At 41.5% G+C, this 22,899-nt stretch overlaps 1 protein-coding gene across 2 annotated transcripts in view; it reads right to left on the bottom strand.

Moving 5' to 3' along the window:
* The window catches only part of dnah5 (dynein, axonemal, heavy chain 5), a gene marked incomplete at both ends in the record, with an annotated part of 80,131 nt that overhangs the window by 22,190 nt on the left and 35,042 nt on the right, over nucleotides 1-22,899 (bottom strand). For both annotated transcript variants that reach the window (XM_079227092.1, XM_079227091.1), the window contains 22 exons: nucleotides 114-269; nucleotides 1,233-1,367; nucleotides 1,520-1,701; nucleotides 2,077-2,212; nucleotides 3,786-3,923; nucleotides 5,918-6,097; nucleotides 7,266-7,469; nucleotides 9,535-9,711; nucleotides 9,837-9,951; nucleotides 10,594-10,701; nucleotides 10,956-11,079; nucleotides 11,771-12,038; nucleotides 16,220-16,373; nucleotides 17,280-17,410; nucleotides 17,791-17,963; nucleotides 18,109-18,307; nucleotides 19,248-19,471; nucleotides 19,697-19,910; nucleotides 20,207-20,329; nucleotides 20,585-20,719; nucleotides 21,315-21,457; nucleotides 21,686-21,890. In XM_079227092.1, coding sequence (XP_079083218.1) covers nucleotides 114-269; nucleotides 1,233-1,367; nucleotides 1,520-1,701; nucleotides 2,077-2,212; nucleotides 3,786-3,923; nucleotides 5,918-6,097; nucleotides 7,266-7,469; nucleotides 9,535-9,711; nucleotides 9,837-9,951; nucleotides 10,594-10,701; nucleotides 10,956-11,079; nucleotides 11,771-12,038; nucleotides 16,220-16,373; nucleotides 17,280-17,410; nucleotides 17,791-17,963; nucleotides 18,109-18,307; nucleotides 19,248-19,471; nucleotides 19,697-19,910; nucleotides 20,207-20,329; nucleotides 20,585-20,719; nucleotides 21,315-21,457; nucleotides 21,686-21,890 — 3,624 coding nt within the window. The remainder of the gene's footprint in view (nucleotides 1-113; nucleotides 270-1,232; nucleotides 1,368-1,519; nucleotides 1,702-2,076; nucleotides 2,213-3,785; nucleotides 3,924-5,917; nucleotides 6,098-7,265; nucleotides 7,470-9,534; nucleotides 9,712-9,836; nucleotides 9,952-10,593; nucleotides 10,702-10,955; nucleotides 11,080-11,770; nucleotides 12,039-16,219; nucleotides 16,374-17,279; nucleotides 17,411-17,790; nucleotides 17,964-18,108; nucleotides 18,308-19,247; nucleotides 19,472-19,696; nucleotides 19,911-20,206; nucleotides 20,330-20,584; nucleotides 20,720-21,314; nucleotides 21,458-21,685; nucleotides 21,891-22,899) is intronic.

Genomic DNA, 22,899 nt, shown 5'->3' on the forward strand with positions numbered 1-22,899 from the left:
GAACATCCTGTTATACCTAGAACTCCCATCCAACCCTTTTTTATTTTTAATCCGGGCTGTCATTTTGGCTAATACAATTCAGACACACAGGAGAGTCATTTCTACCAAGTTACCTTGTAAGTGGAGCCCGTTTTGAAAAAGTTTTTTTCAAGAATGTTGTCGAGTGCAGGATCCAACTCCTCCCCGACATCCTCGATCAGAAGGGGGCGCCCAAGAGACAAACTGTCCTCCAGATGGTTCTTGAAGTACTTGTGGTTCAGTGAGGTGATCTGTGATCAGAATATGACACCACTATAAATATATTGATCAAAAAAACAAACAGATTGAATCGAGCTACTGCATCAGTCAACGACAGCAATGTCCCAACTATTACTTTACCAAGAGACCTCTGCAGCAGCCATATTGTTTCCAACAGACGAATTAGAAGTATCTGATTTCGTCAAGTGAAGCAGACGCATGTTCGACTTCTCCCTCCTTCCTCATAAGATACAAAGGCCAACCTTTGTCTGGGACTCCTCAAACTAATAATATCCCTTTTTACGATGAGCAATTTATAGAAAACCGTATAAACATACATATAGTTCTTTTGATCAGGTCACTTGTGGAAAGGGTTTAAACCCTCTCTGCTTGGGGAAATGTGTCTTGAAGACGCTCATAATAGGATTGCAGAATGCATTCACTCGGTTCAGAGATTGCCCGTAACAGGGCCAGTGACCTTGGATGATCTCGTTACGTCTGCAGAATCCTGCAGCACTTTTTCAAGGCACCGTACGAGAGAAAAAGCATGTTGGGCGGTGAAAAGGATTCGAAGGCAAAGAGTACATTGCAGAAATTGAGCATCGAACAAGATTTTAGAGGCCACTAAAAATGTAAACCTTGCATGACAAAAACTGGCACAGGAGTTGAGTAAGGGGAAAACTATGAACTATTTAATGCATATGGTATTTAGAAAAAGAGGGACAAAAAGTAATGACATCTATCTAAATACGGACGTAAATTGGTTGCAGATTAAGTTATTATGTAATTTATGAATCCATGTTTTGTTTTCAGTACATTTGGACAATTCTACATTGCTAGATTAGATAACAGAGCAATACAAGAAAAAACAGGGGATCAATAACTTGACCCACTTCAGGTCATCAGGGGGTATAATGTGTGTAATAATAACTAACACGTAGCACGCCCTCATTGTGTAAAATAATGTAGCCAACAGTCAAAATAAAATCCCAAACCTGCAGCTCATTCCTGGCCTCTTTGTTCTTGATCCAGATTTTGCCCTGCGTCTGGGGGTCAATGAGGAGGGGAAAGCGGGCGGCTTTGGTGATGATGATGCCATTCTGAGTGGACAGGTCATCACTGGGGAGCCCCTGGAAGATGGAAAACAAACGAGTGGTCCAGGTTTATTAACGCCAGCTAATTTATGTTTTTATTTCAGGTATTCAACTTTTCTTTCGCTTTCCAGTATCCGATTTAGTAGCACCAAACGTGTGAATACTAGTTACTAAAGCAGATCACTGACCTGCAGGTTCCACTCGCTAACAGTGGGAGCATCGATGAGCAGCTCGGTCAGATTGAGGTTGTCGCCGAATGGGATGCAGCGCTGCTTCAACTCCCGCTGCCAGTTGCTCAGGAGAAGATTGCGAAACTCCTGATTAAAAGGGCCGGAGTAGGACAGGAACGCTGTGGCCAATAGAATGTCACCTAGAAGACAACGGCGTTAACAACTTTAATACTGGTTATGTGCATGTGTTTTTTGTGAAAAAAAGTATCTTTTTTTTAAACAGTCTGGAAGATTAATGCCAGCACAATCAGAACATGTGTGGAGAAACTGTGCAAGGATAGCAGTGCATTGGGAATGAAATAATCTGCAACACTTTGTTCACATTGATGGTAATTAGAAGTCTGACTATGCATTCATGGCATTATGCCTTTAGGCTAGCAATCCAAGAGTGACTTGTTGTTTATTAGTTTAATCACCCAACATAAATTATATACATGCATGTCTAATGAATTAAACTGCAGAGACATCTCTTTAAAAGTGTTCTTTAATGCTATTAATCTTGCTCTGCAACCCACCGACAAGGCGTTTGGTTTGGGCTCCAAACTCCTTGCTCTGCTCCGTCCATCTCTCCTTCTCACCAGCGAGGCCGCTGATGAGACTGGACGCCGTCTGCATCTTGTGTCTGCAGCGCTCAGCATCTTCCAGCAGGGTCTGATGGGAAGGGAGGGCAGACAAACAGGTCAGTGTTCATGTGTCCGTCCAACTGTCTCCTCAACAGTCCGTCCATCCAACTCTCATTCAACCACTTGTTCTCTGTAGTCTGTCTGTGCATATGTATCCCACTCTCAAGAGACATAGAGAGCATGTTCATATCAGTATTGAAATCATTTGAGATGCTCTCTAATCCCCAAACTGAGCATTTTTCTCTTTATCATGATTTGGGTTTCCTCCAGGTTGCAACAGTCCAAAGACATGCTAGGTTGGGTGGGTTTAAACTCTAATTTGCAGCAGGTGTAGTGTGTGTTAGACAAGCGATAGATGCTAGACTTTCACCAAATGCATGCTGGGTGAGGCTTGTACAGGCTCAGGACCCATGCGTTGGATGGACAGGTTTGTTTTTTCTTGTCAGTATTTCCTATCTGACGGTCCTAAACTGAACAGTCCTTTTTAGAGTAAGAGGTAAACAGCACCTTTAAGCCAATTATATTTTTTTTATGCAGCTGCTCACATGCAATTAAGAGGTTGTTTGCGAAATAGCAATAATGCCCGTTTTATCTGGCATAGGCTTTCTGCAGCGAGCCTTTTTAATCTGGCTTTTGGCCCCTGGAGATTGAGAACAGCTCTGGGTTTTAATCACAGAATTATAATAAGGAGTCAACTTGGGCTGTCCAGATTTCCTAATCAGCGAGTGTTGATGCACATACTGTTCCATTCACATGCGGTTGTTTATTACAGAGCAGAGAGTGCGGATGACGAAACCCACACACACAGCCATCAACAGAGAACCGCTGAAGTGACTTACATTCATCTAGAAAGTGGCCCTTCCAGACCTCAGGTTGACTCATTTTCTGTTTGTGTTGCAGGTGTTTCGATAGACAGTCCACCGCTGTGATTCCAGTTTACTTTTCAAATATACTGCATTAGAATTATAATGTTATATCATTTAGCTTAAATAAATTGACATGTTTTCTATATTCTTTTCATTCGTTGACAAAAATGTTTTCTCTTGTTTTTATGCATAAAATATACTGTACATGAAACACATACAATTGCTGTAAACTGACAGGAGTGAGCTGAATAAAGTATGACATCTTATTGTTCCAGGGAATTATTGATGAAACAATAAAAGACAGCTGTGCCAGCTACATGAATTCAAACAATCATACATAACAGCAAGTTCAAAAAGCCTGGAACCAAACTGGTGATCCCATTTTCTAAGTAGTGCAATGTCACGTGCTTTTAAAACTCTTTAAAGCAGGATTGATATTTTAAATCCCCATTATTTGAAAGGCTTCAGTGGAAGACACAAACACTGGATGCATAATTGTATGTTATCGGATGTTTGAAATTAAAGAGCCCGTGCTTTAAGTATTTGACATTTTTCAAATAAAAGATAATGGCAGAAAGCTCCAGCTATAGAAGAGTCAGCACACCTTGAGGCACTCAACTCTTCTGCTTTAAATCACAAGATTGTTGTTTCCGAGGTCTTTTCAGCACACACTGCTCCTATTTTAGTTTTGCAAACTGATGCGTTTGTTCTGAGGAAGTAAGTGAAGCCACTGACCTGTTTCTCCATCATGGCCTTCTCATACTCCGCCTGTACCACATCCAGCTCTGCCTGCTTGGCATCAAGCTCAGCCTGAGCCTTCTGAAGGTCCACATTCGCTGTGGCCAGACGATTCTGCTGCACTGCCAAGTTAGCCTAAAAAACAAAAGAGAGAGACTTTTTTTTTGCACATTAAACGCCTACGGGTGTCAAAGAGGGTTTAGAAAGAGAGAAGACGAGACCTTCGGCAAAAGAGGAGACAAGCCAGAGAGCAAAGGAGGTAGGAGTGTGTGTTTTATAGGAGAAGAAAGGGGACAGATTCCTCTATTTGGAGAGCAAAGGAACAGCGTTTTGCATGAAAATAACTCTGAAAAACAAAAGGGATTAAATAATTAAAAAAATGGTTTGGACATTTTTTTGGCTCGAGTATTTCAGTGAGATTTTAGAAGTGTACGGAAGTGCCACAGGCGCATTTGCAGGGGCTCAAAGTTTCGAGAGGTAAACTGTGGATGCAGGAATAGAGATTTGCCAGAGGAAATGAGGGAGATGGAGAGGAACTAGAAATGAACCGCGATGGAGGGCTGATGAGGAGGGCCAGGGAGGAGGAAAGGGAGTCTGAGGCAGACAGATGAAAAGCAGAAAAGATGTTTACCGGCTAGAGCTGGGGCTAAAGAGAAAGCATTGCAAGGTTTAGAGAAGACATGTGTCGAAACCTGTCTGGGTGGCAGCCTGGAGGATTCATTTAATATTAATTGACATCTGATAGGACTATGTCTGTCCAACTGTATCTCTGTCTGGCAGTCTAGCTGGCCAGCTTAAAGGCAAGCCACCCCTAAGACTGGAAGCCAGAAAATCAATTTGCCAGACAATGTTCGATGCTAAAGCAAACGATGAGGATCAAAAGAGGAGAGGCAGGGAGGCTGTAGAGAATAAGAGACAACGACAGTGAGAGAGGGGATAAGGGAAAGAAGGAAGTGAGAAACCCGGGGCGAGCTGAGAGATACAGGTGCAGACAAGATAGAGAGACGGGGGTGGAGGGAAAAATAAGTGGGACCTGGTAACAAGGGGGGAAGACAATCAGGTAGGAAAGAACAGCAGTAACAGAGGGGAAAGAAGACATGTTCATCAGTTTAGTTTCAGTGAGCACAGTCCAAAAATATAACTACATTCTGCGAGCTTTTAAACGCTCGTTATGCAACGGACATCCAAACGACTGGCAGGAAGACAAACTAGCAAACGGATTTGGGACATTTGCATGAAATCACAGGGTTTAGAGGATTTTGTGTACAGAGTATTCTGCCTTGCCCGCTTCTGCTGTATGTGGAATTAATAGATCCTTGGGAAAGAAATAGAAACTGACCAAAACACTGCTGCTGCAAAGGAGCAATTAAGGAGTGCAGCTTGAGGGTAAAAAAAGACGTGTCAGTCACTTGGATGTAAACTCAGCCTTTCCTGCAGATGACATCAGAATATCTTCTTTCATTTAGTTGTAAAAAAGATTAGTTTTCAAAGTCTACTCATTTAAAATCACTACGTTGGTCTATGTTTAATTAAACTGACCAAAGTATTCATCTTCACTCATCTGATGTTTTCCCTCAAACACAGCAACCAAACTCGTACTGTACAAACTCTCCCTAGATGCACCCAATTTTATAATTAATATTTTTGAAAAGCTCACGATCAATAGATAGAAGCCCTAATCTCTCTCTGTCAGTCTAAAATGTTTGGGGCACTTCTATTGCAGACATCAGCAAATTGTTGCTGCTGCCAAAAAAATGTGGGAATATAAATAAATCCTTTTCATATCAGAGACAGTCTGTGCTGTTTTTTTTTTTTTGTAGCCCGGGGCTTTCCTGCAGAAAAAAAACAACAAGCACTCTCTTTCACTGTCGGAGTTCCTTATTCATCAGAGAGTCAGACCGTCGACGTGTGTGTGTGTGTGTGTGTGTGTGTGTGTGTGGTGCGTGTTTGTCGGGGTGAGGATGACAGGCGCATCACATTGCGTGTTTGTAATTAAGACTTCATTTCAATTGAACTCTCTTTAATGTATTATCTTTACTGTCATGTACATTATAATTCTAATGATGTACCGGTTCACCTTTCTGCTGCACAAAGGGACCTCAGTGACAGCTCTATTAGATTGTTTTTACCTTCAAGGGCAAAACCTCCTTGTTGATGGAGAAGAAGGAGGCCATAGCTTTTGTCCAGGATGCAAGGCCGGCCACATTGCCACACACCCTCTTGGCTGTTTCAATGTTGTAGTCGGGCATGTCAAAATAGGGCAGCAGCAGCTCCACCATTTCCTCATTAATGGAGTCCTTAGGGAATTGCTGCAAGGCAGGGGGGAAGAGATGAGGTGGTGGAGGGGGAAGAGGCTTATTTCAGTCAGTACGCAGAGAATATGAACATTAACCACACAACCAACTCGCGAAAAAAGCATCGTAATAAGAGCCGCTGATTGGGTAGAGACAGGACGCAAAGGGGGCGGTGAAAGTTGAAGAGGAAATGAAAGGAGAAAAGCAAAGATGGATGAGACGTAAAAGGCAATGAAGCTCAAAAGCAGGCGAACAACGCAGGAGGAGAAGAAAAGGGTTGTGCAGGAGGAGAAAAAGAAAGAAACAAGGAGGCAAAAAGATCAAAGATAACATATAGAATGTGCATAAGGTAGATAAAAGACATGGTGTAGTGGAGTGACGAGAAAGATGATAAAAGACAGTGTGGAGTACATATATAAATAGAACAATGACAGAGGAGTAAAAGTAGAGCAAGTAAATCTAAGGAGGTTGTAGATGTTGTGGTTTCAGATTTGAAGAGTGAAATTAAAGAACACACTGATGTGACTATTTTACTAATCATCCTGATTTAATCATTACCGCCTTAGCGTTGAATTAGTAAGCAGAACAGGTAACTATAACAACAACAGCAGCTAATTGTATTCATTAAAGAGTGAGTATAAAACGTATACAAGTCTCTGATTAGTTGAGCTGCAGGCAGTGATTCTGTTGCATAATGAAACAGTAGCATCTTGTTGCATGGCTGTTGGATTGCTTTGTTTTCTTATTTTTACTTATTTACCTGCTTAACTTTTGTTTTCTTTCTTTATGGCCCACTTGGCCAGATGCATGGTTAATTCCTTATATTCCTTCTTACTTTTGAAGGTTGTTTGTTTGTTAGTTAAACTGTAAAAATGCCTAAATAAAATATCAAGTATAACAAATGAAAATAAATAAACAGTAGCATCTTAAAACAGGATATACTACACTAGGATTTTGGCTGCTTTAATTTTGATAAAACGTCCAACAACATTAAATTGTGTTTTCTGTCTATTTTTTTGTGGAAGACCGTGAACACCTGAGTCTAGTCCTTCAGTAATTAATGTCCCGTGATTGTACCTTCATGCATGTTCAACATTGTAAATAACTGTGTCGGCTACGAAGGCCTTTCGCCGGCCTTCTGCAGCACCTGCGCCTCACTTCAATCTGGTAGTAGCGAGAGTACCTGCAGGCTGCCCAGGAAGTTTCCGGCCGTCATGAGCTTCAGGGACTCCTGCCAGGACGGCGTGTTGCAGTTCTTCTCGGGGTCGATCTTCACCGTGTTGACCCGCCTCTGGAAGAGCAGCAGCACGCAGTCCATGATGCGCATGATGAGGTGGGGGGGGCGACCGAGCGTTCGTACGGTGGCGATGTCCGATGGCTTGATTGTCTGAGTGGGGACAGAACAAAAACATATAGGCAGTTTGAGAAGAGAATATACAACAGAGGGAGTGTATATAGAGAAAATACAATTTGAAAACTCAGTATAAACTCCAACTGTTCTGCAGAGAGGGACAGAGAAGTACTTGAAGGGGCTGATGTAGATGAGAGAGGCAGCGGGAGAGTGAGAAACTCCTCCAGTGAGAGTTGTTGGGCTGCTTCATCAGGCCTCATGCCCGCTCGCCTCATCTCTTCTCCTCTTTACACTTTCCTTGTTTCTGCTCTCGCTTCCCGGCTCCATTTCCTCTGTGCATCAGCCCAACGTGTGGCGTGAATCTCCCACCAGCACATGAGACACAATTGTATGTAACTATATACGTTTTTTTTGTTTTTTTACTTGGCAGAATAATGTAAACCTTTGGATCGCTCACTTGTTTTTCTCCTTGCAACCTAGTCACCATATTTTAACCTGAATATAAAGTATTTACTAGTGTTGTGCAACAGCGGTGATCTCTCCAAGCTCAAATAACAATGAGCATCAATATTTTAACGATTGATTCTGGAGTCAAAACTGGACCTACAGTGTTTTTTTCTGGTAACTGTTTCATCCAATAAAAGAAATGGAACATCTTTTCCTGATTTTCCTATTTTTTTATGACACATATAAAAAATAAAAATACAATGAAAGCAATGCAAATTGAACCATGTTAATCCAGTTAATCAGCTTTACTGTTTGTCGTGAAGATAAATGATCCTGTTTAACGCTACGTTGAGATTACCTCAATTATTGTGCTTGCGTCTGTGTTTAGCCGTCCACACACACACACACACACACACACACACACACACACACACACACACACACACACACACACACACACACACACACACACACAGCGGGGTTTGTGTTATCACGGACGTTGAAACTAAATCCTCACACGCCACATGATTGCCTTCATGCTTGTTAATGTAGTTGTAGTGCTCATAGTTGCTTGTTATTGTATTAGTAGTAGTTGTCTATTGAGTATTAAGTTTCTTTCTTACTGATTAAACAACATCTTTTTGCTTTTGAAGAGCAGTTGTCTGTGATGTTGTTCTGCACATCGGTTGTGATAGCAGCTGGTCCTTCGCCGTTTGCCTCATGAACGTAAAGTCGTCTTTAAATGTTGACATTCTGAGTGAACCTTTTTGAGACGTAGCGGTTTGGTTATTAGTCCCTGATTAACCGTTATTAAAACTGACCCCATTATTAAATGCCTCAATCTCTCAACCTCAACTAGAAGTGAAGAAGCCTCTTGAATGAGGCAGTCCAGCTGTACAACAACAGTACAGTCGTGTGCGCCTCCAGCTCTACTTAAATCCTCTATAGCGCGTCTACGTGATCAAAATGCATAATCATTAATCCAGCCAGATTTCTTAAGGATTTCCTGCTTGGTAATATGAGGTTTTCATCCACAGCAGCACAATTAATTTGCCCTGTACCATCGACCCAGGAGGAACGCTTTAATTACAACGCAGCTCCAGCCCCCAGAGCATCGTGCTAACTTTAGCAACACCCGTTGTTACGCACATGCACACACGCACACACGCACACACACACGGTGCGAAGGCCGGAGGGAAAACCTGCATGCGGCTACATACAGCACGTCACAGTGTGCTCCAAGTGGTACCCTGGAGCACAGCAGTGTGAGAGAGAGGAGAATATTGGTAGGGGTGACATTAACTCACACAATGAACTGCTCCAACACAGTTTACTGACAATTTCTAAACCTCTTTCAGGGCAAATGTATGGTTGGAAAGACAGGATACAGAATGTCATGAGCATGGGTTAGCGGAAGGAACATGAAAATAAAACCAAATACATATTGTATTCATATTATTCGTAGGAACGTATCAATACTCTGGACAGTTTTCATTATCTTGATGATTGAGCTCATAGACAAACTTATGCTCAGCATGTTCTAATATACATGTGTATCTCTTATTTCGTGGAGAACATGTGCCTTAAAAAGAATTTAAACACAACTAGGTTTTATGGATCTGTCTCCAGTCTCCTCAACTCCTAAGTCTCATACCTGCAGTGCAGCCTCTGCTTCCTGGAGAGCTGGACGGGCCGCTTCCAGCTTCTCCTCAGCGATGGCCTTGTCAAATGAGATGCTGTCTACAATAGCCTGGGCCTTGTCCTTCACCTTCTGCACCTCCACCTTCACTCGCTCTGCCGCCTGGGCTTTTACCGTCACCTCCTTCAACACCTAGGAGGATGTACAAAAACAAACAAATACTCCTTTCATATCAACACAACTAACATATGTGAAAAATGTAGCCAGCTACTAATTCATTCGTTTTTCTGAGGAACATTAATACAAAGAAAACCTACCATATCAGCCTTGTCATTGGCAACCTGCAGCTCCTTTTCTTTCACTTCCAGCTCTTTGCTGAGTGCTGCTACAGACTCGGATGCCTCCTTCAGCTTCTTGAGACCAGTGTTCATCCTGAAAAGGAGAAATATTAAACATAATCAGGTCAGCCACATGCAATTTCCAGCAGATATTGGACCTTGCTATCCTGTTTGTTGCAAATACCCACAAACTTTCAAGATGAACTACATGACATTCTGACAGAATTGTTGATTCACTGGGCACCAGGTGGTGGAAATACAGCTTTTATTCTTGGTCAAAATTCTAAATGTCATGACATCCTTCAACACCTGCTTTTAGAGGCAGACTTGTAATGCTGTACTCTCAAAAAATAAGAGTATGATGGTCCTGGACTGGCCCCTTTGATGACAGTCTACCTCATGAGGACACGTCCTGATCATCCATCACTTCTGGGAGTCGGATTTAAAGATTAAGTTCCCCTTGATAATCTACTTTATTTTTCAGGAAATGCATTCATCACGCCTAATAGTGATGTCTACTCATGATTGGCCACTCATCGTGACTAAGAGGAAGATTAAGATAAACAACTTTATCAATCTGTTCTGATTTTAAACACAAGTCTTACACAAACCAATCCTCACTAATTGTAATAGACGTCGACAACAGGCAACAAGCCATTTGTTTAGATGTTAACATTGGAAGTACAAGGATAACAAATATCTAATTTAAGATAATTTAGCCTGTAAATCGGGTTACCTGTTGGCCAGGGTCTGGACTTCAGTCCTCTTCTCCTTATAGACGGCCTTGTAGCCCTGAATGAAGGACAGGTAGGACTTAGGTGTGACGTGGGTGGAACGTCGGTATCTAGAATGAAATTAGATTGCAGTATGTTCATTTCATGCCATGTGTTTTACACTTAAATCCACATTTTGTAAAACCTTTATTCTGTCAAATTAGAGCTGAGCATGAACTGCAATGTCCAAAGTTCACCTCCAGCTGCTGCATTTTTTGTCGTGGTACATTTGCATTTCTATTACTAACGCTAATTATCCAGCTGTCAAACATAACTTGTCCAAGAGTGGTTTGCTGCCTTGGTCCAGTTCAACTACATGCTGTACCTCTGGAAGTAGTCCACACACTTCTCTGCCACGCCGTCCTGGAAAGAGCCCATGCACTGGACTACCTCGCTTTTAACCTGGGGTGAGCAGTCAATGTCATAGACGGACAGGAAGTGATCCGAAACTGAAGGACAAATAGATTGAGGAGGAAGAATAAGAGAGAGCAAAGTGGAGAGTGAATAACGGTTACTGAAACAGTAAATACTGTATATCAGTTTCTTTCCTGCTTCTTCGAGCGTGCTATAACAAATTCAAATTGATTGTTTTCCATTCAGGAATGACAGTGTTAATGAATGGGACGTTATGGATTATTGGTACATGCATGACGAAATAAAATATGGAATGGAGAATTTAGAAACAAAAGGAAAACATCAGGGGATCACTAGAAAATATGATGGAAGATATTGTTTTTCCAGGATAAAATGAGTTAAACAGATTTAAAAAAATTGAAAGAAATAAGACATGTGATTTTATTATGTTCTATGCATCAGTTGAAGGCATTTCTGAGCAACATTCTGAAGCAACGCCTATAAGATTAATGAAAGACATTAAAAATAGACAAATGATGGATGAGGAAATAACAGCAGTAAATCCCAGCAGCATGACGAAAGTTGTGTAACAAAGCCAATTAATTTGTTTGTATGTGTTCTGAATTTTAGTTATTAGAAAGCACGTGGGACACACTGTGAACAAGCTGTAATCGGATTTTACTCCATTGAGAAAAATAACAGCTGACATTCTAAATAGATAAGGGGTGTATTATTAATGGGAAACAAATGATACCATTAGATCACACAACAATACGGGAAGTGTACCTGCAACAAGAGCATCCTTTGGCCACCGGCTGAACCAGTCCATGGTGCAGCCAGATATCAGTGCAGGGAACTTTAACGCCCGGTTGCGGAACTTTTCCCCAACGGGCGAGAAGCACAGAACCACGTGGAGATTATGTCGGACACGTGACATGAAGTACTTATACAGGTTTTCATTGGTCGGCGGTCGCCTGGGGAACTCCCGCTTCATAACGGGGATGAGATCACTGAGGATCTCGTCGATCTCATCACGAGCAAATAAATTGGACACCTGAGGATAGAGAGACACACACACACACACACACACACACACATTAATGTTAAATTACATGATCTGTCCATCTTTAGTATCTTCGCGAAAAGATAATGATATTGGTCTCTTGCAGAACAACATCACAGACAACTGCTTCAAAAGCACAAACACATTATTTAATATGTAATAAAGAATACTTAATATACTTAATACTCAATAAACAACTACTACTAATACAATAACAAGCAACTATGAGCACTACAACTACATTGACAAGCATAAAGGCAATCATGTGGCGTGTGGGGATTTAGTTTCAACGTCCGTGATAAGCAAACCCCCACATTGGGCACAGGTGTGTGTGTGTGTGTGTGTGTGTGTGTGTGTGTGTGTGTGTGTGTGTGTGTGTGTGTGTGTGTGTGTGTGTGTGTGTGTGTGTGTGCCATTAGGGGTCACAGGTGAGATACAGTAGTAGGGATACAGTTTGCTTGATTGTATTGTTTTGGAAGATATGTTCGGCTCTTAGCTACTAGCTAGCAGCTAGCAGCTAACATAACTACACGCACACAATGCAGACTAGAGCCTCAATAAATAAAATAAAAAGTTTTTCTCGTGGTTTGTGAGACAGAGCTGAACAGAGCGGAGATGCGCCTGCACCGAGCCGGCGAAGAAATCTGCAGAGATTCAACTGAGTGTGCTTCTGTTGTGTGAGACGTGGGAGTGAAAAGCACATCCGTCACACTTGCAGTCTAGACAGAGAATTAGCCAATTATGGGTTAAATGTATTCAATACAACATTACAGCAGTGGTTGTTGCAGAGACACATGGAGGAGATCTGCACTGTACGGAGTGAAGCTTACACTCTGATTGCGTCTGTGGGTTTGGTATCAGCTGAGGTTTAGAGGTACATGCTTCTGTAAAAAACAAAAAATGAAACATGCATTTGAATCCTTTAACCATTTTAGTACATCGCCTTTCGTGATTGTCAAAATGCGGAGCTACGCCGACACACAACTTCAGATGTATTCTGTCAGCGCTCCAATCTATCTAAAGGACGTCATGTTTACGATGCCAACTTGTTATTTTTAATCCGATCTGGGATTTCCCATGCAAAACCTTTTAGCCAGATTTGAATCTGCACTTGAGGCGTATGGAGACAATTAGTGACAAACACAGATTTCTGGGAGCATAACTGAAAAAATACGCTTCCAAAATACAAACAGTCATAGCACAAGGTAGACATCTGTAGTTTAGCAATATTTAGGCATTGATTCCTTATGAATTCAAAAGCAAGATTCCCCCACTGTGACATATTCTGAATTAACACCTTGAAATAGTGCTTTAATTTCCACATGCTCAACCTCTACTTTATCCGGATCTCTATATTTCCTCTGACCCTCAAGCAGTTCATCTAATTTAACAGAGAGACTTTTTTTTAAAAACATTTTCCTTGTTATTCTTTTCATCCTCCACATATTGCCTTAGCCTGGTGTTGAGGTATAAAAAGAACATCTTCATTATGGAATAGGACGCCCACTTTGTCTGGGTCTGATGGAGGGGATAGTGGCACTGCTTTCCTTTTCATTAAATCCAGAGTTACCAAGAGAGAGAGCAAGTAACAGAAAAGAGAGCGAGCAGGGCGTGTGGCTTTGTGGTTAGTAGCACCACGTCCCCAACCATCTGCTGGCTTAATCTCACATAAACAACAACCTCAAACTAACAAGCTCACGCTTCCTTTTTATTTCTCATCTCTGTCACCGTCTCTCGCACACAGTCATCCCAAAACTTCTGCAGCACAAACTTTGCTCACAGACACAAACATCACACGGATGCAAACTCCCCAGTTTTATTCCACTGGTAAAGCAGCTGCTGCTTAAATTGTTATTTAGGCAAGGAGGTGGAGGAAGGGGAAGAGAGGAGCGGGGGAAGGCGGTGGAACAGAGGCCAGATAGGGATGCTATCCTCATGAGGCAGGGGGAGCCACAGAAAACAAGGAGGGGATTAGAAAAGACAACCAGCTGATGGAAAATGAGGAGGCTGGATGGAGAGAAGATGAGGAAGGAGGTAAATAAGGAGTAAACAAAAGGTGAAAGGAGGGAAACGAGGGTAACGATCAGGAGGTGGAAAATACAAATCACTTAATAAACAGCAATTCCCGAACCAGGACTGATAACACTGTTTGCAACGCTTTAATGAAAGGACTCGGGGAAAGTGTATAATGTCAAGTGTATAATTAAAAGGTGTCTACTTTGGCTGCACATCACATCACATGTAGTAGATCCTCCCAAAAGTGCAGTCTTTACATGCATAATGTCTCTTCTTAAATGGTGCTGGTCTCATCATGTGATGGCTATGCTGCACATCATTGCAGTTGAGGGAGGATGGGACAGCGTACATAACCAGACGGGGAAGAGGATGGTGATGTGTAAGATAGTGCTGGTTTTGGGAAAATATTTCCTTTTTCAGAGAATAGTTTCATCCCCAGCAGTATGCTCCCTCCTGATCTCTTGTAAAACCTATATAGGAATAATTGTGAATGTCTCCTCGGTAGTGGTAGCTTATTTTATCATTTAACATCACTTGTGTTCCTTCCATGTATGAGAGACAGAGAGATAGATCTAAACAAAAATAATTCACCATCACCCCTGTAGATGGTCTTTACTTTGTATACCTATACAACAAATGTAGCCGTGATATGTCTTTCATTTGGAAAATGTAAGAAAATGCTCAAGATGGGCGGGAGAAGGATCCATCTAATGAGGAGGTATAGAGGAAATATGGATGACGGGGAAGGAGTATTAATAAACAGTAAAAGAAAAAAAGAAAAGGAAGGGAGATAGAGGGGAAAGGAAGTGGAGGAAAACAATGTCGTACAGGCTTAGAGAGAAAAGGGAAGAGAGGGCAACAAGGGGAAATGGTGGAGACAGAGCAGGAAACAAACCAGAGGGGAAACACAATTAGAGGAAGAGGAAAAGGAAGAGAGGGAATAGGAAGGTGCAGCAGAACAAAAAGGGGAGTAGGTGTGGAGGGAGACATGTAGGATGAAGAGGAGAAGAGGATATTAAATTAGCGAGCAGAGGAAAGTGTGCCATTTCTCCCACTGGATCAGTACAATGGGATAATTGAATGTATAAGTTTAACCTTGAAACAGAGCTTGTGAACGGCACCCTGATATGCAGCCCAAAAATGCAAAGCAGCTCTTTCTCCTTTTTTTTTTTTTTTGGAGTGAGCGGTGAGCGGAGCAGGGTGGAACCTGAGTTGAGTGCGGAACGATATTGACTGCTGTGGCCTGGAGCGGCTTTAAGCGGAGGGAAGCAACAGCCCCTTGAGAGAGGAGTGCAAATTCTCACTGCTCCACTCCGCTCACATGCCCTGCCTTGAAGCTTCCTCCTACTGCTGCAGATAAAAGGTCGTTCTGCAGCTGTAATGCATATGGATGCAGCACAGAAAAAATAAAAAAAACTAGGTGCATCTGTCCCTTCTGTCAGTTACAGCTTCGATTCATTACATCCAAATCAATCGCAAAGTAATTGAAATGCTATCGGATTGAAAGGGGAAATGATATTTGCTTTTTTATTTGATTGAATTGAGATAAACAGCACTGCTCATGAACCAGACAACAGTGTTTTCTCTTCTCTGGGTCTGTGCTGTCGCTGACTTGACATGAAAAGTAGGTTTCACTCGAGGGTGAATGCCGGCTGTCAGTTTCAGCAGCACAAAGGGAGTATAATTGAGGCTTTTGTTCTGGATGAACTGGATGTCAATGTAAGCATCTGATTCAGTGCAGCAGCTTTGTGTTTCCCCACAGAGGCTTTTGTCACAATACAGTGTTTGTGTTGATTATCAAAACTGCTGTAAAAACATGCGTGGCAATGCATTCATCACAATACAATAAATTCATATGTTTCATCTGTTTTTCATCCACTCTAGACATCCGTGGTAAATTACACTGATAAGCAAAACTTATATAAAGTATGGGAATGACTGGGGAATATTTAGTTGAACCAGTTTCAGTCGCATTATTTGAAATCATAGCAGTGAAAATAAGTTTATCTATACATGTTTCTACAGAGCAGACCTCTACTTTGAGGGCTCAGCTTCTGCCTTTGCATTTCTTATTAAATATTCATATTACATGTATGTTTATATAACTATTAACATGCATACATGGGTTTTTTATTTCCTATGTGTGTGCTGCTGACCTCTCCAGATGACAGGACGTTGTTCATGTACTCGAGGAAGGACTCGTCTTTGATTTCGTTGTCAGTGAAGAGGAAGCTGATGCCTTTGCCATGTTGGCCAGCTGTTCTGTACAAAGCCTTCAGGTCATCCATCAGGTTGGCTGTGTTGTATGAGCTGGCAAAGAACAGAATGCATTAGATACATATCCACTTAAAAATGAGAAATAAGCAAATGTGTGAAAGTGCTAGAATAATGGGTGGAATCAACTGCATGAAGACAAGGGTGAAAAGTGAAAGAAGTGAGGATGATGGTATTTAAATGTGAAAGTTTACATAAAGGCAATGAAAAAGTCAGGTTCAAGAGGATAAGACATCAGTATACTGGATGTGCATGGAAAACACACGTGTCCGTGTTTAGAAAAAGAAGAAAAGCACAGACATCAAATAAAGGTGCCTGAATTCTCTGAAGAGGGCGGCTCAGTCCAGCGGCTCAGTCATATTAATAGCAAACACTAAAATCTGTCAGGAAAAAGTGCAGACAGGAAATATGACAGTGACAAATGCACACGGGGACTGTGGGAGGAAAACATATAAGAGATGCAAGATATTACACAATACATCTCATCTGTCCTGGTAACTAATACTTTCTAATTGCAGCTCCTGAGTGAGAAATAATGAACGAAATAATAATGAAATGTCAGAACTGAAACAAGATATTCAAGATAATCAAGAATACGGTGATTTAGATTTTATATCTGAAACTATTAGCGTTTAACCTAATTCAAAACAAAATGATATGTGCATGCATACATAGTAGAGGCCTAACTTGACAGCATTATTTTTTTTATATAAAATGGATGCATGTTACAAGGTACTTGTACTCTGTAGAAAATAACTGCATTGCAGGATAACATGGTGAAGCATTCGTGTTCGGTTTGCAAAAATCCACCCATGGCTTTGATTATCGAGTCATAAATGATGAAGTAAATCAAAGGTCATAGGCCATGAACAACTACATGTGGCAGATGCATGTGTGAGTGTGGGTGTGTGTGCATAAACAACTATTGTATGTGAGCATTACCGCGTGAGAGTGATCTGGAAGATCTTGTATCCAGCTATGAAGGAGGCCAATCTAGTCAGGCTCTGTTTGCCTGAACCCCCGACACCCACCAGCAAGGCATTACCTCCAGGGGTCCGTATTATCCTCGACACCTACACACACAAAACCAAACATGGACATGAAACTAGGATTCATATTGGAAATTGCAAGTGCGAGAACCAGAAGAAAAAAAAATAACAAGCAAGGGAGACAGAGAGGGAGATCGCAAGTGAGTCAGGCATTTAAAAGCTCCACAAATTAAGTTGTACTTAACCAAAACTGGTAGGATTTTTTTGGCGCTTTTAGATTGTCTGAATATTCAAGCTTCTTGCATTTGAAAGCCCTCGGATGTGCTCGATGAGAACCATGTGCTGGGTGGCCACAGACATGCAATGGCACGCGTGCATTCATTCAGATTAAAATGATATATACTTGCTGTTTCACAGTACTTTTGGTCCTATTCTATAACGTCAAACGCTGATGATAACAGTACCTTGACCAGATGTATCATCGCATCCTGGAAGAAGACCATGTCCATGCCAGTACCCCTGATGCTCTCATTGTAATGGCTCAGGAACATGTTCAGACGCTCCTTTAAACTCTCAAACGATTCCATGGGCTCGTACACTTTGGGCATATCAAAGTCAGAATCTTCTGGCTCCTCTCCTATGAAGACAAGATAATTAAACATTAAAAGTCATCACAATACAAACATAAATAATTACTGTGTATTTTTTTTTCTTAAGAGAGAACAACAACACTGCTGAAATGTAAAAATAAATAAATGCTGTGCCTTTTTGATTGATGGTACCTGTAGCCTCAGGTGCATCTCGTAGAAAGTCGACAAAGTATCGGTCCGCTCCGTAATCCGCTATGTTCTTGATCTCCTCCACGAGCTCCTCTTCAACCAGCTTCGCCAAAGCCTGGTCAAACCAGTCTATGTCCTCCGGCATGGTGAATCTGTCAGCTATCACGCGACTGCACTCATGCCTCCACAATGCCAGCAGCACCTGGAAATGAGGTCTTTGTGTTATTGCTCTCATTAAGTAAAGTTAAAAGGAAAGTCTCTCTTCAATCTGTCAGCCAACACAAGCTCGCAGCATAGCTACTGAATGAGCTAATTCAGCTCCATTCCATACAAAAAGGTACTCTGGCTAATATGACAAATAGTTTTGATTGGGAGGAAACATTTTATTCTTTAATGGAATCATTGAGCAGAGAAACACTGGATAATTTGTGACGCGTTTGTGACTCGTTAGGCTAATGTTGGCAAAAGCCTGCCGCTTTTTTTTTCATCCAGCAGGCCGAGCTGGACCACCTGGCGGGCCGGATCCGTATGTCTGACACTCCTGGTCTAGACTCTTGGTAGGCTGCAGTAGAAGATGCATTTCATTGTATTCTATTATTCAGTGAGGCCACACAAGTTGGCCACCTCAGCAAGATTTGAGCTTGCAGTGCAAGAATTTTCTCTGCTTCCCTTCGCAATAAACACTTCTGTCCCTCACCAGTACTGTAAATATGTAGTCATGCATTAGCACTAGCACATAGGTAAGGGGTTGATTGTGCTCCGTCAGGGTCTCTGCACTACTCTAGTCTATTATACACTACTCTAGTCTATTATACACTACTCTAGTCTATTATACGCTACTCTGCAGCACACTACACTACGAAACTTCACTCTAAGCTCTGTTTGCACGCGCACACAAAACAGACTACTGGGAGAAATAATGTTACAGCACTGCAGCACTACTTTGTTAAATTTTGATTGATGATACAGTGAAATACTTAATAAATAAATAATAAAATAAGGATTCTTTGTCATATGCATACACTCTTGTGAAAACAGGATATACATGGTAAAGAAATCAGTTTCAACGAGTAGAAACCCAGTCATGTCAAACATCTTTCTTAAATATGTGACATTTTAGAATCAATCAAAAAAGCTCTCACCTGGACGGAGCTGACCACCTCAGCGTTGGTATTGAGCATGCCTTGCCAGATCCTGGACAGATCCCTCAGGTTGAATATGTAGTGGAACTTGGCAGGAGTTGGAAGCATCTTGACCTTGGTCAACTGCCAGAGCCGGCGGGTCAGCGACACCAAACGAAGTACGGTGCTTTGAACCTCCTCGACAAAACCGCGACGTGCACAGAAGTGGCCCTGGCCAATCACACCTGTGTCACAAGGTCAACGATGGAGTAGTTGAAGGTGGGAAAGTGCCCTTAGCGCATCGTTTTATCAAAAGGACAGTATAGGACACAGTGCATTCTCTATGGGTCATGATATTGTGTAACTTTGCACTGTAAGATCATCCTTATCAGCTTCCTTATCACATTCTTTAGCATGAATCAAATGTTTTGATTCAATACATACATCCATAATGATTCCACTGCACTCACCAAATATCTTGTCAATGGACGCGTTGGAGGGCAGCGTACAGTTAAAGATAGAGAACTGCCTCTTCAGCCTCTGTGGGATGTCGTTACGGCCTCCTCCTGGATGGATCATAGCTGCTAGAAACTGAACGTCCACAATATTGGTGAACTCTCCCGGTTTCTCCAGATTGAAGAAGCCATTTTGCTCCATCAGCTGCCGGACAATCTCATTAGTCACCTAGGATGAAGGACACAAAAAAGCCAGTTTAAATTAAGAGGAGGTTTATTTGTTATTAGTTTATGTTCGCCTTTTTATTTTTTGTCCGTTTAATTTATTGGATCATTACATTAGGTCACTGAAATGTGCAAGATTAAATGGTCTAAAATATAATCAATCAAAATGACTTTAAATTAATTGATCATTTATGGGACTACAAAACAAAGGACGTAAATGGAAATGTACCATTAATTGGGGTAAATAGTGAAGTTATATTTTCTGTTTTCCAAATAATGAATGTGAAAATGATCCCTCACCTGGTCTCCCCATTCGTTGATGACGGGCATGTTGATATCATCTATAAAAATTGACATTTTCTTCCCAGCAGGAGGTCCATAAGTGGTCCCCATTCTTTTATCCACATAGCTCTCTACTGTCCTCTACAAAAGAAACAGACAGCAAAGACAACAAATGGTAAAAAAAAGAGCAAAAAGATGGAAAGATGCTGACATAATTCTTAGTAACAGCTCGATCAATGTGCAGTTTAGTACATACAAAAGACTTGTGCTTCCTCCAGCCTGCACATTATTAATGTCAATCAATGCTACTGCACAGGGCCATGATAATCCATAACAAGTTCACACAGATATAGAGCAGCCATCTTCATAAGGGAGGTAAACAGAGTTCTGCTTTACCTGGAACATGAGTGGTGTGGTGGCGGAAGAGAAGTTGAGACACTTCCCCATGTGGGTCTCAGGATCATAGTTTGCCATGTAGCCCTTGAGGATAACAGTCTTTGCTGTTCCTTGTTCTCCAATCAGCAAAACAGCCTGGGCAAATGTATATTTTAATGCATGAAAAATCTCAATATGCACATACAATGCAAGTTAACATGACTAAATTGCAACCTGGAATGGCAGTTCATTATTCAGTTGAGTTTGAGATGTAAACCGTTGACCAAAACTATATTTCTTGTGTCCTGATCTCCGAATTTGACTGCATAATATTGCAGAGTGCCAGCTGTTGGAGCATTTGGCGCTCAAGCAGAGAATTGAACCAAAATATTTAGATTGTAGATCTGTGCTGCATCTGGCCACGCTGCCATGTTATTGATCTGTGTGTGTGCATGTGTGTCTACACAGCTGTGTCCGGGACTAAATGAAGCGTTACACACTGATTAGAGAAGAGATTAAATGGGCGCCACCCTCTCTAAAACCCTTACCATAAGCCATAAATTACCATAAGTCTGAAGTTGTACTAAATGTTCCTGTTCACAGTTCCTTTTTAGGTCATGTGTGAATTGAAGAGTCAAGGTTTCAGTCACCTTCACACTTATAACGAGTTTGATTGAATGTAGCGTTACATTTTTTTGACGGGCAGTAAACAAATATACCAGAACTTGAGTTTCCTTTTAACAAACCTCACCTTGCCCTGCTTAGCGATGGTCTGAATCAGGAAATCCGTTTTCACATTGTCCACATTGGGGACCAAGATGGAGCTGTACTCCGGGGTGAACTCAGATGGATACACATACTCCTCCACTCTGGTGCTCCAGTGGACCCATTGACCTGAAAGAAGAATGAATGTGCATGCGTGGAAAAGATATGCATTAGCACGAAATATGACCCAGACACTTGCAAGTTGTCTTCAAATTGAAAAACATTTGATAAACGTACACCTGCTGCAGAATTGAATGCAACGTGAGGCATAATGTTTCTGCTTGTCAAGGAGCAGCTTCCATATTTGCTGGTATCTAATCTGCAGGTGATAACATCTGTTTATCAATGCATGCATACCATCTGCTGTGACATGGTAGTCAAACATGGTGTTGTCACTATCAAGAGGGATGTCTGGCAGGTTTAGACAGATACTGTCGTTCCCTCTGAGCCAGATCTCCATCTTCCTGCGGTCATCCAGTTCAAGTAGGGCTCCGGTGCTCCACATTAGGGCAAAGACGTACAGCCGCTCCAAGTGCTCTCTGGATAACTCACCACACTGCTCCTGCAGAGGAACATCTACTTTAGATCAAGGACTTTGTTCAAAATAACTAATTTAAAAAAGAGAAGGGGATCACATTAAAAGTGGAAACAAATCTCACTTTTTACTGAGCTTAATTGTCTGAAACAAAAAGAACAGCACTGATGGGTTCAAGCCATTTCAGCAGGTAACAAAGCAAACAATATATTTTACATGGTCACAATAGATGCCTACATGGTAATCTCATGAGGTGGCCAATGGCCTGAAAAAGGAGCAAGACTTTATTGGCTATAAGGAGTTACAATGGATCATAGAACTGTTGAGGATTGGGTTATGTAAAATACAAGTTATTTTCATTTTTCTTTATTGAATATAACTATACATGTTTGAGTGAAATTGACATTTTTATGACATTTATACATCACAAGACACAGGTCTAAATGTGGTCATAGCAGATGGTATTGTAGTGTTTTTTAAGCTTGGTTGGTCACATTTGGACTTGCACATCTATGTAAGATAAGTTGTTTATGTGTACATTACAATGCATGAAATATGATAATTAATAAGGGATATTATTATGAGGGATTTATAATTGTATGCATATGAAGGTCACTTTTATTACTGTAGAATGATGGATGTGTGAATGAATGTTAGACAAATACTGCATGCTGCTGCTTATCAGCTGACCTTGAGCAGCTTTTGCAGCTGCAACCACGAACACGCTATTGAGCGTGTGACCGAGGTCAGAGCATATTGTAACCACACACACGCACCTGTTACTCACTTACTCCCACTATGTCTCAATAGAGATTTTCCCACGTACTTGCCTATATATACTGTGATACCGGGCACTGCAGCAGTTCTTCTTGGACCCTGTCCCTGAGACTGAACCACTCTGTTTGAGCAATCAAACAGAGACTTTCTTACACTGCGATACTTTTGACTGTTCTTTAGTACTGCGGGGGTGACCCACAAGGAAGGAAAGACTTGGTCATAGTACTGTACTGTGTGTATAATTACTCTTGTTGAAATA

The sequence above is a fragment of the Taurulus bubalis genome (assembly GCF_910589615.1).
Source record: "Taurulus bubalis genome assembly, chromosome: 12".
In the NCBI taxonomy this organism is placed as follows: Eukaryota; Metazoa; Chordata; class Actinopteri; order Perciformes; family Cottidae; genus Taurulus; species Taurulus bubalis.